Raw genomic sequence first — 16,201 nt, forward strand, 5'->3', positions numbered from 1 at the left:
GGGCCCCATGGGGCTGTTTGTGGAGATGCAGTTCCCATGCCTCCCCCTGGCCAGCTGCAGGTTAGAGATAAGAGCCTGCTGAGCCATGGAGAGCAGCAGTATCTCCCCGCAGCAGGGACCACAGAGCCCGGCCAGGGTCGGTCACCTCGGGAGCCACCCCAGGTCAAGCAGGATGTCGCTCAGGGACATCAGCTGCCGATCAGCAGGCCCCAGGGAGAAACTCCCCTGGCCATGGCCATGCTCTGGGCTGACACAGAGGGGACCAAAGGTGCATACCCCTTGAAGGGGTGGGGCAAGGGAAGAGGTCTGGGCCCTTACAGCTGCTGCCTGGTGGGATTTCTCATGCTGTCGATGGTTTTTGGGGAAGCTGGTGGAGATGCATGCAGGATGGGAGTTGTCCAGATTACTCAGCCTGTAGAGGGGGATGGCTCATGCTGGGCTTTGCATCCAACCTCCCCACTCTCCAGGCTGCTGTTCACAGGCCCGGCCGCTTCACCTTGGCTCCTCGGGAACGGCCCAGGAGGTGGAGATGACTCTGCCCCATGAAATCGCTTCAAAATCCACAGTCGGCTCCCACGGATGTGCTGCTCTGCCACCTGGTAATGGGGAAGGGACTCGGAAAGGCAGGACCCAGGACAGGCTGGATCTGCAGGAGATATTCAGGGATAACCAGAGTCTGCACGGTGGCCTGGACAGGGCACAGTGCCAATTGCTGTAGGTACCTTGTGCAGGCAAGCGAAGTCTGTGCATGCCCGGACATGCAGTTAGCAGAGTCTGCAGAGCTTGTGCTGAAGCAGAAACCTCCCGGCTGGATAGGAGAAGGGTGCAGGATCTCATCCTGCTTGCCAAGGGCTGAGTGCCCGGTGGGGACGAGCTAGCCAGATGTAGAGACATCACGTCAAAGCAGCTTTTCCCTGCCAAACCATCCCCGACAGCCAGATGCTGTCGGCAGGGGGAAATTGCTTTCAGGGAAGGCTATTGCTGTGCTTCATCCCCCTGACTCCTGCAGCAGCTTGGGTTTATAGTCCCTGYTCTGTCACCTCTGTCCTTGCCCTGCTCTTTCACCCTAGGGCTTGCAAAGCTGATATCTGCCCTGGGGAGAGGCAAAGCAGGAAGCAGCGCTACACCAATGCGGAGGCTGCAGAATTTGCTCGAAGAGAGCATTTCCGGGGCAAAAGCAGTGACAAACTGCGGTGAGGTCAAGTTCCTTTCGCTTTCAATGTGGAAGTGCCAATGGAGGGAAGTGCCAACAGTCTAGGAGATGGCATAAGGTTTTATTCRCTTTCTGTGAGGGGAAACGCTTGGCTGAAGTCAGGCAGCAGTAGTTGAGCCTGTTAGCTACCGGGGTTGATGCGGCGAGGTGCTGCTCGCAGCACAACACACTGGTCGGAGTCCAAGGAGCTCGAGCACCCTCCTAGGAAGCATCTGAGGAGGACTGGCCAGGTAAGCGGCATGTCTTCCTCTGAAAGCTGCAAATTCAAATTGCCTTCTGTAATCTCTGCTGAAAGCGGTCATGCCACTTGCTAGCAAATCCAGTTCAGTGGGGATTCAGAGCAGCATGATATCCCCTGCTTGCAGTGGGTTGCATTTCAGTTATTCCAATTCTGCATTTTCCTCCGGTCCGAGCCATGGGAGCAGCTAAATTATGCTGCTCCAACCCCCTCAGCCTGGTTTTTCTCCCAGCACCTTCCTAGCTCTGAGGGCTGAATAAGAAAAATAAGGTGTCCCCATTAGAATGACTGTTGCTTTTTCTATTGCATTATAGTTGAACTCCAGGAGATGTTGGAGCTCATCTTTTGCTTCCTCATGGGAAATTTCTACAATTGTTTATGCCCCTCGGGCTCCCTTGCATGTAAAGTAACGCACGCAAAGCAAAGTCAGGCTGATGGTGGAAAACTGATTGCAACTTTAACTATCAAATGACTGTTCACTGGGCATTATAAAAAAAGAGCTCAAATCAGCATTTATCCCCTTTTTAGTATAAATTGTGCCCCATGATGTTCTGTCTTTCAAATGTCCTTTTTTCATAAACACTCTGTTCTCCCTCCTTTCTCCTTTTCTCCCTCTTTTCCCAGCTCCAGGTGGTGTGCCTGCGAGGAGGATGGGCCTTTCGTTCCTGGCCAGCTGCTCTCTGCCTGGTTTTATCTGCATTTTTGCTCTCCATGTCCATGAGCTGCAATCAGGTAGGGATCCCCATGGTCCCGCTGGTCCCCAGCAAACTGCTTCCAGCTGAAATCGTTTCCTCAGAGCTGCTCCCAACGGACTGTTAAGTGCAGAGCAGTGGCATAAAAAATAGTAGCATCCCTCCAGATCCTCATTTTTGTTCTTGCCATGCTGGTGCGGCATTTGCACAGCCTCGGTGGCGTCCCGGGGTGATGCAGTCATGCAGATGGGCTGATTTAGCGCTCGCTACCATTTCCCTATTTGGTTCCCGGAAGAGGGAGAAGGTGCCGAAGCGCCCGTTCCCTTTTCTGGGCAGAAAACCTTCAGATTGGCTCAGCCGCACTGATTGCACCCTTCAAGCACGGCAGCCTTCCTCGATCATCTTGCTGAGCCAACTTGAAAGTCACCTTGCAAGAAAGGGAGCCAGAAAAATGGTTGTTTTAGCTAGCTGAGCTGCCCAGCTTATTAATATGCATTTTTAAAAAAATTTCCAATGATGCCCAGAGCTGTGTAATTTTCTAGTAATAGATGTGGATAGCTGAGGGTGTTTAAGTTTTATTTGTGTCCAAGTTGTCCGTTTTCTCCAGCTGACCACCCAAAACCAGCTCAGTCCCTTCCCACCGCTACCTTCCTTCTTTCTCCTCCCTTCTCCATTGTCCGATGCCCGAGCATTGCTTGTTCCCTCTAGAAGAGGTGTTAGATCCTGTTGGAGATGTGAAAACCATCCACTATAGCACAGGACAGTCCCGAAAGCAGAAGTAGCATGTGTCCTTCAACAACTTATTGCATCCGGTGCGCTCAGAGCATTGGAGCAACGGCAGGGCATAACGTGGGCATGGGTAGATCTGTTGCTTTTCTGAAGAACATCAACAAGCCAATCCATGTGGGATCCTCCTGTTGGTTTTGGGTCTTTTTGCCCAGCTCCATTCACAGTAACAGCACCAACGCACCCTGTGGCGGTCGCCGTGGGACAGGATGTGGTGCTGCCCTGCCGCCTCACACCGGAGCAGAGCGCCCGGGCCATGGAGGTGACCTGGTTTCGGGGACACTTCTCACACTTTGTGCACCGCTACAAGGCGGGAACGGACCAGCACGGCGAGCAGATGTCGCAGTACCAAGGGCGGACCGAGCTGCTGCGGGACGGCCTTGACAACGGTAGCGTGGACCTGAAGATCTTCAGCGTCCGCCTGTCTGACGAAGGGAATTACACCTGCTTTGTTCATGCTGATTCAGGCTATGAGGAAGCCGTCCTGGAGCTGAAGGTGACAGGTCTGTAGTTGGCATCCCCGTTTCTGCTGCCGAACGGGTCTCAATATCCCCAATTCGCTTGTCCTTAGATGAAGCTGCTCCTACCTGTCACCCATCCCAGTGGCAATTTTAGGGAGTCACTTTGGGAGCAGGGCTTTGCCAAATCCCTTCATTTTCCTCCTTAAAACAAATAACCAAGATCTCTTGGAGAGTGGAAACAATCCATTGCACAGTGGTAAGGAGCTCATGAGATGTCTCACCTACTTCAAAAGTCTTCTTAGCATTATTTTTACAATGTTGATGGGTGCAAGGAAACAAATTGCAATGGCGTAAGGAAGGAAGAAGGTCTCGGTCCACATGGGTATGTTTTAATGGCCAGGCTTGAAGGTTTTCTTGCCGAGGTGATGGTCTCCAGAGCAGATTGCTTTGGATCATGCAAAAAAGGTGGCAAGAAACGCCTCCATGCTTCTGTCTCTGATTGCAACCGATRCTTAAGATGCCCACATGACCCTGAAAAATAGGGATTTCTCCAATATTGGTGTTTATTCCCCCTTCTTAGCCAAAGGATGGGTTTGATTACTGCAAGAAATAACCTGGGATGTTCTGCTTTCCCCCAGCCGCTGGCTCGGCGCCGCTCATCTCGCTGGAGGGTTACGAGGCTGGGGGCGTCCGGGTGGCGTGCCGGGGAGCCGGCTGGTACCCCCAGCCCCAGGTGCAGTGGAGGGACCACCGGGGCCGGCCGCTGCYCTCCACCTCTGAAAATGTCACCCAGGATGCGAGCGGCCTCTTTGAGGCCAAGAGTACCGTGATCCTCAGCTGGGCTGCAAACCAACAGCTGTCCTGTTCGATCCGGGACGCCCTGCACCACCACGAGAAGGGCTCGGCTTTTTCTATGGCAGGTAAGCAGCAGGCAAGGGCACTGTTCCCAACAGAGCTGGGCGCTGGACGCTTTGCCAATCAAAAAAAAAATAAAAAAAAAAATTAAGCGTTTGCACCCTGTGCAATGCGAATTGGCACCGCATGTGCAAATAAATGTGGCTTGCGGTCGTGCTTGTGTGGGGTTGGTGTCAAAATTCACAGGTCGCATCTTCAAGTGCGGGTTTAGGGGGAAAAAAAAAAAGACATTCTAACACATTTTCAGTATCGGAGTCAAAATTCATGAGACCTATCAGTGTGGGTTTAAGGGAAAAAAAGACTTCCTAACGCATTTTCAATAGACACCCACATTAAATGCAAACATTTATAATGCTGCAACTGAATAAAAATGAGAAACCAGCCCGTGCCCTCAGTCTTCCCTGCCGAGAAATCCCATTTGGCCGCTTTGGCGTGAGAAACGCATCGTGTCTCATTTTGTTGCCTGCTTGAATATATTTTAATTTGATTTTTCCCTTGTCGCACAGGAAGTCTCCTTTTTTTTCTTTTTAAACTGGAGGGTTGATATTTTTTGCAGAGGAGGGAAATATGGGAATGGAGACCCAACAGTGAACTGAAAGAACGGGGTTTCGAGCCACCTTGCAATATCGCGTGGATTTTCAGCTGCATCCAGCTCCTTTATGATGAACAATTTTGGCAAAGTTGGTTTCCCTGGAGGGCCCGTGCTGCTCTCCAGGTGACATCGCTCTGCGCTGCAATTTTGCTGCTAAACCAAAGAATTTAGCAAGAATTTGGACTTCTTCTATTCATATGTTACCTCATGCAAAATAAGTCACCCCAAAAGGAGAAGAAAGCATGATTTCATCAGGAATAATTCTGTTGGAAATCCGTTTTCCCTTTTCAAAAGCTCCCGTAACATCTGCGGCCAAACTATCAGCCTCATCTGAGCGTGAAATTGCTAWTTTTTTTTGGTTGCTTCTTGGCTTCTTCGGGTCAGCAATGCAGCGCAATGAGATTTTCACTCCCTCTGGCAGGATTCGCACCGGCTTGGGGTGTGCTCATCTGAAACAGAAATAATCCCGTCCCCGCTTGTGGGGTCACCTTTGGTTTTTTTCAGATCCCTTTTTCCAAAACGCCCATCCATGGAAGATTGCCCTGAGCCTGGTCGCGGTTGCTGTGGTCGCGCTCTTTATTTCCACCATTTATCTATTTAAAATGAAAGGTAATGCCTCCGCGCGGTGGCCCCGGGTGAAGGGGTAGCTGGAAAGATTTGCAATATTTAATGGCCTCCGTTTTTAATGGATTGGTGGGTTTGGGAGAACGCCGGAGCCTTGTCTCGGTGCCCACGTGTTGGAGCGTAAAAATGCAATGCTCTCCTTTCAGGCAGGAAACACTATTTTTCCGTGCTGCCCCACAACACATAAATAATACAGAGGAATAAAGGGAAGTCCTTTATTTTTTACCAAAACCACATGAAGCCCGTGAGTTGCATAACCACCGCAGCACTTCCAGAGGCCTTTCCGCGCTGCAAGTGCTTTTAACRTAGTAATTTAGCATTCTTTGGAATGGGCTATTTTTTTTTTTTAATGATTTACATTTCTTTCTTTCTGCCGTAGGAAAGCACGAGGGAAAAATCGGTAAGTTTTATTTCCTGGCTTGCAAAAATTGGAGCATTCCCGGAAAAATGAAGGGTCCACAATTTTTTGGGGGTGGGGAGTGGGTGGGAGGCCAGTGGCTGTTTGAAAATATGAAATTACTCTGCAGTGCTGGGAAGAATCGTTGCGGGACGGGAAAACCGTGAGTGGGCAATTTGTCCAAGGGTGAGCTTTCCTCTGCAAAGGCCCCTCGATGGCGCTCCCCACGGACGCTCGTGCAAAAATGACCAGTTTTGGTGGTAATGCACTCTTTTGGTTTTGTTTTTCAGCGACGCAGGTGGCGGAACTGCGTAAGTCTTGCTCTCCTTCTCCTCTGGGGTTTAATTCTTTGGGAAAACCCTCAGATATTTTTATTCATCCTCCCTTTTGGGCTGAATGCTCCTTTCATGCAAATGCTTTACTCCCCTCCCCAGCCAAAATCCTAATAATGTGCAAATTCAGCCCAAAAATCATTAGTGTTTTTTTTTTTCCCCCCGAGTGGTTGGCAATGCTGTTTTTAGCACTCTCATTTTCATTTAAGTACTGAAACAGTCCTGGAAAGCTAATGCTTTTGGGGAGCAGCTCATGGAAAACTACGCTGCTGAGAGTTTTCTTATTGAAAGCTGGATTGCATTCTCACTAACTGAATTAAAAAAAAATGCTTGAAGAGGGCACACTGGGTTTTATATATATATATATACATATATATGTATGTGTGTATATATATATACATACACACACACACATATATATATGTTTGTTTGTTTGTTTGTTTCTGGCTCAGAGTTCCCAGGAAATAACCATTTAGCTGTTAAAGCTGAGCTCTTTCTGAATTGCTTCCAGCAGGGAGAATTAACGTGGTTTAAYGTAGCTGGTGTCTGTGGGTGGGAATTCAGAGCAGCCTTGCAATAAGTCGGTGAATTTGCCCCTTCCACCAAAGCAACTCTCACCCTTACAGGCCTTTAACTGGGATCCCAAGGAAATACATGTGTCAAATAGCAAAGTATTGACTTGTATGCATTTCTGGTTGTTTTTTAGGGGCCTGCGATGCAGAAATCAGTGAGTGTCCTTCGCCTTCTTGCAAAGGATTTTTTACTGAGTCTATATAGGACTCTTTCTTTTTTTTTGTGCTATTAAAGTGCAAAGTGGTTTGGACTTGATGGGGGGAGAAAAAGARCGAATATGAGCAGCAAGAAATTAAAGATCGTCCAAAATGCTGCTTGGGCTGTGTTCCCTGCCGGCTCAGTGCTGGGATTTGCTGGAAATGATGGGAAATTGGAGTGCTTCCTGCACCCCCAAAGGCTTTGCCTTGCCTAACGGGGCCTGTGCATGTGGCAGAGGGCGTATCTGAATCCGCATCCCATCCTGATCTTTTTTTTTTTTTTGCTTTTCAGAGGAAAAAGTTGCACAATTGGGTGAGTGTCGTTCTTCTTCTTACATAGGAAACTTTCCAGCAGGGCGATATTCCTGTCTGGCTATTGCATTTAGGTGCTGGTTTTGCTTCTGTTTTCTTGCATAGAGGCTAAATTGCCATTTGTTATAGCTAGGCCTGGGGGGTCATTTGATAAACCCATAGTATTGCTGCAAAAAAAAGAAAAAAAAAAGAGTTTTATTAAATAGTACCTCAGTTTTTAGTACAGAAAACCTGATGCAATATAAGGATATAAAATATATAGATACTTTCACGCCTGATAAATGTAAGAGGCTTAACGAATGATACAATTTTTTCTGCGAAAAGATGAGGTGGGTCGCCGAATTCCTGAAGTGAGAGGCGAAACGTTGAATTCATTTCAGAAACTGTATTTTTCTTTGTGTTTTTAAGCTATTCCCTGTAATCCTGCCATGCTAGGAAAAATTCAGTTCTTCTTCTCAAAGGCAGTATGTGCAGACCCTAAATACGTGTGTGAATCCAGATAGTGCGATTAAATTTATACAAAATAGATGGAGCTTTCCAACAGTGTTAGACATTCAAGTTTTGAAGCTACCTGCTGGCATTATCATTACCCAGAGCTAACCCTGTACCATGAGTGTGTTCAGATAACTTCTCATCCGAGATTTTTCTTTTCTTTTCTTTTCTTTTTTTTAAGAATGGAGAAAATATGCAGTGCCTATAGAAGAAGGTAATTAAAGTTTGGTCGTTCTGGGCTTTTTGAATCTATTCCCCAAATACACCGGAGAGGAGAAAACGGAGTGCGTCTCTTGCACGGGAGACAAGTGGTTTTTCTCTCAGCCGCTGAAGGTAGTTTCCGGAGCAGGCACGGCCCAGAAAAGGCGTCTCCAGCCCCCTAGTGTCCAACGGGCAGTTTCCCATTCCCTGAAATTGCAGCCAGAGCAGCACAGGGCTGCTGGGGCCATGTATGGCCACGTTGTCCCCTTTTTCTGACCACAGCTCCATCTGAGGCTATTTATCCTCCCTTTCCACATGTTCTCCTCTCTTTTTCTCCAGCCTCCTCACCTCTTGCACTCTGTTTCTGTAGGCCTGTCAGTATTGGTTTTTCCTTTTTTCTCCATGTCAAACTCTTGGGTTTGGGATGTTGAACCATCTTGCTTGCTTTTATCCCTTTKTGCTGGTTCCCCTCCCACAGTGACCCTGGTGGGACCAGAGAGGCTTCCGCTGATCCCCAGTTTGCAGGAGAAAGTGTAACCCTTGTTGGATGGCWGCATGCTCCAGTTTCAGGGAAGTCTGTAGAGTCCTGGTCCTCAGTGAGGAATGCTGGCTACACTTTAGAGACATGGGGACTTCCTCAGGCTGGAGGTCTGCTGATGATCTTCTGCTCTCTCTGCTTGGCATCATCTCTCTGGGTGGTCTTCAGAACCTTGTACAAATACGGTGGCCTTGTGCAGCTTCTCATGCTGGCCAGCTATTACTTGCTACCTTCTTCTTCTTCCTTTTGCAACTCCTGTGAAGCCCCCTCCCAGGGCTGAGCTCTGCCCCTGACTCGTTGACTCCCTCTCTCCCACAGTGAAGGTGATTCTGGATCCAGATACAGCCCATTGCGACCTTGTCCTGTCCGACGACCRCAAAAGTGTGAAACGAGAAGACACGCCGCAGAACGTCCCTGACATCCCTGAGAGGTTTATGCCATGGCGCTGCGTGCTGGGCTGTGAAGGCTTCACCTCAGGGAGATACTACTGGGAGGTGGAGGTGGTGGATGGAGGAGGATGGACGGTGGGGGTTTCTAGAGAAGACGTAAGAAGGAAGGGCGAGATCGAGTTTAAACCAGAGGAGGGCATCTGGGCRGTGGGGCAGTGGGCAGGTCGCTTCCAAGCTCTCACCTCCCCTCAACGCACTTTCCTTTCCGAAATCCAGGGTCCCAAGCGGATCCGTGTGTCCCTGGATTACGAAGAGGGACGGGTGGCATTTTTCAATGTTGATACGGAGACTCCAGTTTTCACATTTCCACTGGTGTCATTCGATGGGAAAAGAATCCACCCGTGGGTCTGGCTGGGTCCTGGGACATGGCTCAAAATGGTGCCCTGACAAAGGGAGGGWGGATTTTTTTAATCAGACCTCAGTACCTCATAGATTCACAGAAAGATTTAGATTGGAAGGAGCTTGTGGTGGTCTGTACTGCCACCTCCTGCTTGGAGCAGGACTAACTTCAAGGCTAGATTACATGGCACTGAATTTTCAGAATCTGCAAGGGTGGAGATCCCACCACCTCTCTGGACCTCTGTCTGGGGCTGCACTGCTTTCAGGGGGTAGAATTGCTCCCTGATGCTTGGTCGAAATTTCCCTGGTTGTGCCTGTTGCCTTTCACTCTCACRCATTGCTGTATGAACGGCACTTCCATTAAAAAGAATGGCATGTCTTAAATAGGGAGAAGTTTTTAAATGCACTGAATAAAGTTACTTCCGTGGGATTTGTCTGTCTTCAAGTCTAGCATTAATGCCTGCACCTTAGGCAGTTTTCTCCACCCCCTTTATAGCCAGTGGATAGTTGTAGGCATTTTTGGGAACACAGTTCATCTCGTCCCCAAGGAGACAGCTAAGGCACAACAGTGGGACTGGGCCATGGATGTGCTTATTCTGGCCCCTGGCTGCAGCACAAGCCCAGATGACTAGCTCACCCGTGCACTGTAGATGTCTAACGCTCTGGAGATGGAGTCCACCTTTGGTCCCTCACCCTAAGGGAGGAAAAGTCGCTTTTGACTACACCGCTGAGGAGCCTGCAGCAGGCTCAGTGTCCCACGTGGGCTGAAATAAAGCTGAAGAAACTCCAATTTCCTGTGAAGCAGGGCCTCTAAACTTGAGGCATGTTTTCTGGCAATTGCAGATGACTTTGCTGTAGTGGAAGCTGCCACCTACAAGGGGAGGATATGGATATATGCTTCCTCTGAGGCCAGATGTGTTTTCATACGTGGGGAGGAATCCAAAGGAAATAGCTCAGAGGTGCCTTCTGGCCTTTCACCTTTCTCCCCAGGTCTGACCAGCACTTGGGAGTAATGCYCCCGCACAATTTGATGCTCATGTCTTGGGTTTATTTCTTACTATACACAACCTCACATGGTGTAGCAGATGCCAAATCAGCTGTGAGGCCTGAGGCAGCTGAGGGCTGCCAGCCCTGGGGAAGGAGAGAGGGAAATCTCCCTCCAGCAAAAGAGGGGTGGGAGGAGARATAGTGCTGAGATGGGGGATTCAGATCCTCCAGACCCCACTTCCCTTCCCTACCTGCATCCACGTGGTGGTGGGTCAATACAAGGGTCAATACACCTCRAATGTACCAGGGGAGGACTGACCCCAGCTGCTCTTTCTGGTCGCCCTCAGTCAAGAAAGAGGGATCCAACCTCCCCATCCAGGCAGAGCCATCTCTTGGCTGAGGTCAGCCCATCTCATCCCTACTTGGTTTGCTCAGCACCTTGTTCTTGCTTCTCCCCCACCATTCCCCATGCACCTTGTAAGGCCCGCACAGCCTCAAAGGGGCTTCTGCGGGAGCAAAATCTGAAAAAGAGAGGTTTTCAGTGAAAGTGCCCCCCACACRATCTCTGTAGGCAGAGACATGCTGCGCTACAGGCTGACCCGTGGTCTTGGCAAGGTAGCCCAGGAGCTGTCCCTTGGAAGAGGTCTCAGACTCCTCCTTGGAGCTGGACAGGGCTTGCTCTTGCTGCCAGGGGAGACAGCAGTTTGTCTGTCCTGCCCCATGCAAGGCCAAAGGAGGTGGGGGGAATGTGTGGAAGAGAGGCAACCAGTGCCCAAAGCCAGCAGGAGAAGGACATCCCTTCCCCATACAGCTGATGGTCTACACCAGCCCTGGAGCTGGTTGCCAGGGCATGAGTTATTGGGTTGTCCCCTCGCGGGGTGTTCAGGTACAAGTGGCACAAACATTTATGAGGAAGGGTTTGGGGACACACAGATACACTTCAATGTGTTTAGAGAGGAAAGCAAGAAAAAAAAAAAGTTACCCGAGGAAGTAGTTTTACCGATTCTGGAAAGAAAAAGGGAGGAGGCCATGGTAGCAAGACGGAAGTAAGACAGGCTTCAATCTTTGATGGCTAAGAGTAATCTGATACCAGAGCAAAACAGGAAAAGCCGGGGGACGGGGCCGTTTAATCACTAAGGAAAAATGTGATATTGGAAAATGCTCTGCATGTGACTGTTTAGCTGCTGGCATCAGTTATTATTCTCTAATTAATATCGCTCACAGAGCAAGCACTGACACTGGCGTGACCGTGCTCCCTCTCATAGATGACAGAGTCGCACAAATACCACTTGAATAAACAAAACTCATTCTTYGGACTAGCTTTCAGCAGCTGGATGTTGACACCAGGCTGTCCAAAAAAAGAAAGCAAAATATGTCAGCGCTGCTTGAAGCAGCAGGAAGATATGTTGCCCTGCCAGAAACTGGCCAAGATTCTTTCAGCTCTGTAAATAATGCATTTATATATATGCATATTCATATATATATATTTATAAATAAATGAATAGCTATAAAAATGCTGTATATATATGCATATATATTTATATATAAAATGAAATGTATATAAAATAATTATATATATAAATAAAAATATATTTCTATATAAATGAATTATAGAGAAATGAATATATTTATTTTTAAAAATGACCCCAAGACTTCTGCCTCTGCTGCTGCCTGCCACTTGCCACAGCCTGAACAAAAGCCTTGAAATTTAGCTCCTCTGAACACTCAGGCTGCCAAAACTGGAGTTTCTGGRAATTCATAAATGGCTCATTAGATGTCAACAACGCAGGACAGATGTAGCTCAAAATTCAGGAAATGATTTTAGCTGAAAAATGTTAGGGGGAGGGCAGCCATATGCATCAAAACATTTCCTTCCAATGGATGGAGAATTAAATAAACTTCAGGAAACCTTATTTAGAAGCAAACTGAGAAGCTGACTTCCGTTAGGAAAAAAATAAATTAAAGGGTGACCTAAGCTGAAGACTAGACAGAACATGTTACTTGGAGTTGAATGAAATATTTTAGGTTATTTTCACCCCTTCTCCCCTAGTTATGTTTGGAAAAAAAAAAATCCCACGGGGAGAGGGGGTGATGCAAGGGCTGCTCCTGGGGGCCTTTCCCCTCCCCCCCCAAACTGCTCCACCGCATTGCAGCAATGAATTATGGAACTGGCATGTGGAAGGCGCTTTGGCCTCACAGGAAACCGCAGCTCCCTGCCCAGCGGCTGTGCCTGCTGATATGGGGGGCCAGCCGCCCCCAGAGCTGCGCCGCATCTTCCAGCAAAGAAGCAGGAGAGCGAAAGAGCTGGAAGGGTGCCTCCTGGCTGAGCCACCGGTGAAGGCAAGGAGACGAGGGGGTGTGTGCTGGGAGAGGGGCGATGGTGGGGGACACATTCTTCTCCTTGGGGTGRAGCTGGTGGAGGTGACAGGGTGGTGGGGGATGCAGTCACAGCTGCCGGCAGCGTGGGCAGGAGCATCGTGGCATCCCTGGTGCTTCATCCTTGGCGGTGCTTCATTCTTGGTGGTGCGTCATCCCTTGGTGCTGCTCTGTGCAAATGAGTCTTGTCTCTCCATCCCAGGTCATGAAGCTCCCTGCCCTGGTCCATCTTGTCCTCCTGGCCCTGGTGTCCCTGGCTGGGGCTGAGACCTGCCCATCAGAGATGAACAGCATCAAGGACCTCCTTGAAGTCAACTGCACAGGGCAGGGTCTCAGCACAGTGCCCTCGGCCCTGCCCAAGGACACGGGCATCCTGCTGCTCAATGCCAACCACCTGGTGTCTCTCTCCACCGCCTCCTTTCTGCCCCTCACCGTGCTGCAGGACCTTGACTTGTCCGACAATGGGCTGGTGGCTCTGCACACGGGGCCCCCACTGCCGTCCCTGAAAGAGCTGATCCTGTCTCGCAATGCCCTGGAGGCCTTGCCCACCCTGAAGGGCCTGCCTGCCCTCACCCGCCTGGCCTTGGCTCACAACCACCTGCAGGTGCTGGCCCCAGGGGCTTTCCTCTCTGTGCCACAGCTGCAGGACCTGGACCTGCGAGGCAACCAGCTGCGGACTCTCCCCCCAGAGGCCTTTGCAGGCTTGCGGGCCCTCAAGGACTTGGACCTCTCTGACAACGTCCTCGAGGAGCTGCCCCAAGAGCTGCTGCAGGACCTGCGGAAGCTGGAGACCTTGTGGCTCTCAGGCAACCGCCTCCAGAATCTGCCCACAGGCTTCTTCCCCGAGGGCCACTTCTTTGCATATGTTTTCCTGACCGAGAACCCCTGGCACTGTGACTGCAGCCTGTTATACTTGCGGGCCTGGATCCGGCTGAATGAGATGAGCGTCTACCAGCCTGAGCGTGGGCTGGAGAAGACAAAGGTTGAGGTGGCCCCGCAGAAGGTGCTGTGCCACAGCCCTGCCAACCATTGGCAGAAGCCAGTCATCCACTTCAAGCCTGACTGCGGCAACGTGGGGGATGCCGATGAGGAAGAAGAGGACTATGGGGAGGTAACCTCTAAGGCACCTTCCAAGATGCCCTCCTCCCCCCAACATTCAACCACCCCTGAAGAGCACACGACCCCCACCTTTGCTATCACCCAGCCTCCCCTCACCACCACGAGGGCTCCCCTCAGCAGCTCTGCTAGCTCCATCCCCATCCCAAGCACTTGGGCTGCAATCCCCAGAGCTCCCAGCACTGCTGCCCCTGTGCCAGATGCTCCAGAGGCCATGTCTACCCTGGTCCATGCTAGCACACAGCCCCCTAGCACTGCCACCTCTGCCAGCACCCCTGGGAGCTCCACCACCCTCCTCTTGACCCCCTCGCTGGCCATCCCGACGAGCACTGGACCTCCCGGCACCAGTACCACTGCTCCAGCCACTCTTGCTACTGGCACTGTCAGCACCCGTACCCCTTTCGCAATATCCATTGGCACATTTTTTACCACTTCCACCGTGGTGCCTTCCTCTCCCACGTCAGAGGCCTCTGCCCGCCTCAAATCTTCATCTTCTTCACTGACTGTGCCGGTGATCTCCAGCACCACGGCAGTGCTTTCCACTCACCTGGGCACCACACGCTTCCTCCAGCCTGCCCTGGTCCCACTCTGCCCCTGCTCCATACCGGCACCGGCCATGCCCATGCTGCGCCCACGGGCCATTGGTGAAGGCCCGCAGTGGGGGCAGTGGGTGCTGAGCCATTGCTGCCTGCTGCACTGGGTGCTCTACCTGGCTGCCCTGGCTCTGCTGCTCTTTTCCATGCTGGCTCTGGCGGGCTGGCTGGTGTGGCTGTGTCTGGTGGGGTGGCCCTCCTGGCACAAGTCCTCCCTGCAAGTGCAAAAGATGCGGTCCCCACTGCTGGGGAGGAGGGAGTCAGCAGAAGGTCCCATGATCCAACTCAGAAGCTTCACAAGCCCCCCGCAGCGCCCCACTTTCTGTACCATCAAGGAAGTGGAGTTGTGCCCTGATGTTGTGACATCCTACACTTACTGCACTATTAAAGACCTGGTGCTGCAGCGCAGTCCTCCTGCAAGGTCCTCCTTCTGCACCACAAAGGAGCTGTGGATCCATCACCGCCCCCTGAATCCTCCTTTCAAGCCTTTCTCCGGGGAGCTGATGCTCCCAAACCTTGGCTCGCTGAGGACCCCTTCTGCTTACAGCCTGGACAGGGGTCTCGAGGCCATTGGCGCTGTCAGAGTGAAATATGCTGGCGACACCTTGTAAAAGTTTCTGCAGGTTCAGAGGAAGGGATGGGGGTGGTGGTGCTGCATCGCATTCTCTTTTGCAATGGGACAGTGTGTTTGCTCCCTAGGGGTAAGCTGTCTCCTTCCCCTAGCACTACTCTCATGTCTCCTGTGGTTGCTAAATTGAAAGAATGACTTGAGTATAGGGGGAAGATTTCCTCCTAAACCTGTCAGAGATAGATGGGGGCTGACACTTGCCTGTTTTTTGGATGAGCATGGGAATGCAGAGCTTGCTATATGCACAATGCCTTAGCACACATAAAGATGCACTAACACACATAAAGATGCACTGTTCTTTCAATTCAATGCCAGGCAGTTTTGTTTATTAATCACAGAATAAATATTCTCTTTGGCTGCATTTCAGACAGGTGCTAGTTTTATTGGAGTGGACCTCTCGTAGTCCTTGCAGGGTGCAGTAAATGACAAGATCGTCCACAGGACTTGGAACTAGTGAGAACTAGAGAGGAAAAGCCCACAAATAGCAGGCTTCCTGACCCACARAAGAAGAAGAGCTGCAGAACTGTGGGTCTGAAGCACAAGACGTCCTTTGCCTTTTGCCCCAAATGTATGACCCTTCCCGGTGCGATTGGATCACATGGGAAAAACATTCGGCTCCATGCCCCACTACCACTCATAACTTCAGAAATTTGTATATGTCAGAGCCCCTGACCCATCATGGGATGGCTGGACAGCTGGCCATCTGCCATGTCCCTTAAAAGGGACAATGGGGCTTTTGGGGGTTCCCAGAAGGATGTTGAGGTCTCCAAGGGTGTGGCAGGGAGTTATTTCTTCCTGGGTCTCTGATCCCACCTCCATGCCTCTAAGGCTCGTTTGGTGCCCCGCAGGCTTTCCTCATAGTGTCTCAGTGTTTTGGAGGACTCCAGGGCCACTTTAAGGGTGTGCTGGGCTCTTTGCTGGTCCCTGGCCCRTGCTTGGGTGTGCCTTAGCCCCCTCCTGCAAGGTGACTGCATGATTGGGCTTCTTGCAGGTGACAAAGTCTGGGGACTCCTAGTTCTGCTTCCTGTGTGTGCCAGGCCCGAGAGATGCAGGAGGKGATGGGGTTGGTGCAAGCATTTTCTGCCATGCTTGAAGACCAGGTCTTTTCTGCTGCAGGGTGTGCTCAAGACAACACCCGGGCAAGGGTCCT

The 16,201-nt window shown here is 50.7% G+C and overlaps 2 protein-coding genes across 10 annotated transcripts; both read left to right on the plus strand.

The window, feature by feature from the left end:
* The first annotated feature begins 140 nt into the window (after positions 1-140).
* LOC112962393 (butyrophilin subfamily 1 member A1-like) lies at positions 141-9,791 on the plus strand. 8 transcript variants are annotated; one of them, XM_026058473.1, is made up of 12 exons: positions 141-714; positions 1,071-1,443; positions 2,076-2,183; positions 3,064-3,432; positions 4,029-4,310; positions 5,402-5,506; positions 5,901-5,921; positions 6,209-6,229; positions 6,957-6,977; positions 7,313-7,333; positions 8,006-8,038; positions 8,882-9,791. In XM_026058473.1, the coding sequence occupies exons 3-12, from the start codon at positions 2,102-2,104 to the stop codon at positions 9,397-9,399; spliced, it is 1,473 nt and encodes a 490-aa protein (XP_025914258.1). In that variant the 5' UTR covers positions 141-714; positions 1,071-1,443; positions 2,076-2,101; the 3' UTR covers positions 9,400-9,791. The 8 variants fall into 8 exon arrangements, with proteins under 8 accessions (XP_025914258.1, XP_025914259.1, XP_025914256.1 ...); XM_026058474.1 differs by having other exon boundaries at positions 141-599; XM_026058471.1 differs by having other exon boundaries at positions 141-268; positions 468-1,443.
* A 2,238-nt stretch (positions 9,792-12,029) lies between these two features.
* Positions 12,030-15,417, plus strand: GP1BA (glycoprotein Ib platelet subunit alpha). Of its 2 annotated transcripts, none has more exons than XM_026058487.1 (2): positions 12,030-12,678; positions 12,917-15,417. In XM_026058487.1, the coding sequence occupies exons 1-2, from the start codon at positions 12,391-12,393 to the stop codon at positions 15,032-15,034; spliced, it is 2,406 nt and encodes an 801-aa protein (XP_025914272.1). In that variant the 5' UTR covers positions 12,030-12,390; the 3' UTR covers positions 15,035-15,417. The 2 variants fall into 2 exon arrangements, with proteins under 2 accessions (XP_025914272.1, XP_025914273.1); XM_026058488.1 differs by having other exon boundaries at positions 12,032-12,694.
* The last annotated feature ends 784 nt before the right edge of the window (positions 15,418-16,201 follow it).

This window comes from Apteryx rowi, unplaced genomic scaffold (genome assembly GCF_003343035.1).
Source record: "Apteryx rowi isolate R43461 unplaced genomic scaffold, aptRow1 scaffold_1473, whole genome shotgun sequence".
Classification (NCBI taxonomy): Eukaryota; Metazoa; Chordata; class Aves; order Apterygiformes; family Apterygidae; genus Apteryx; species Apteryx rowi.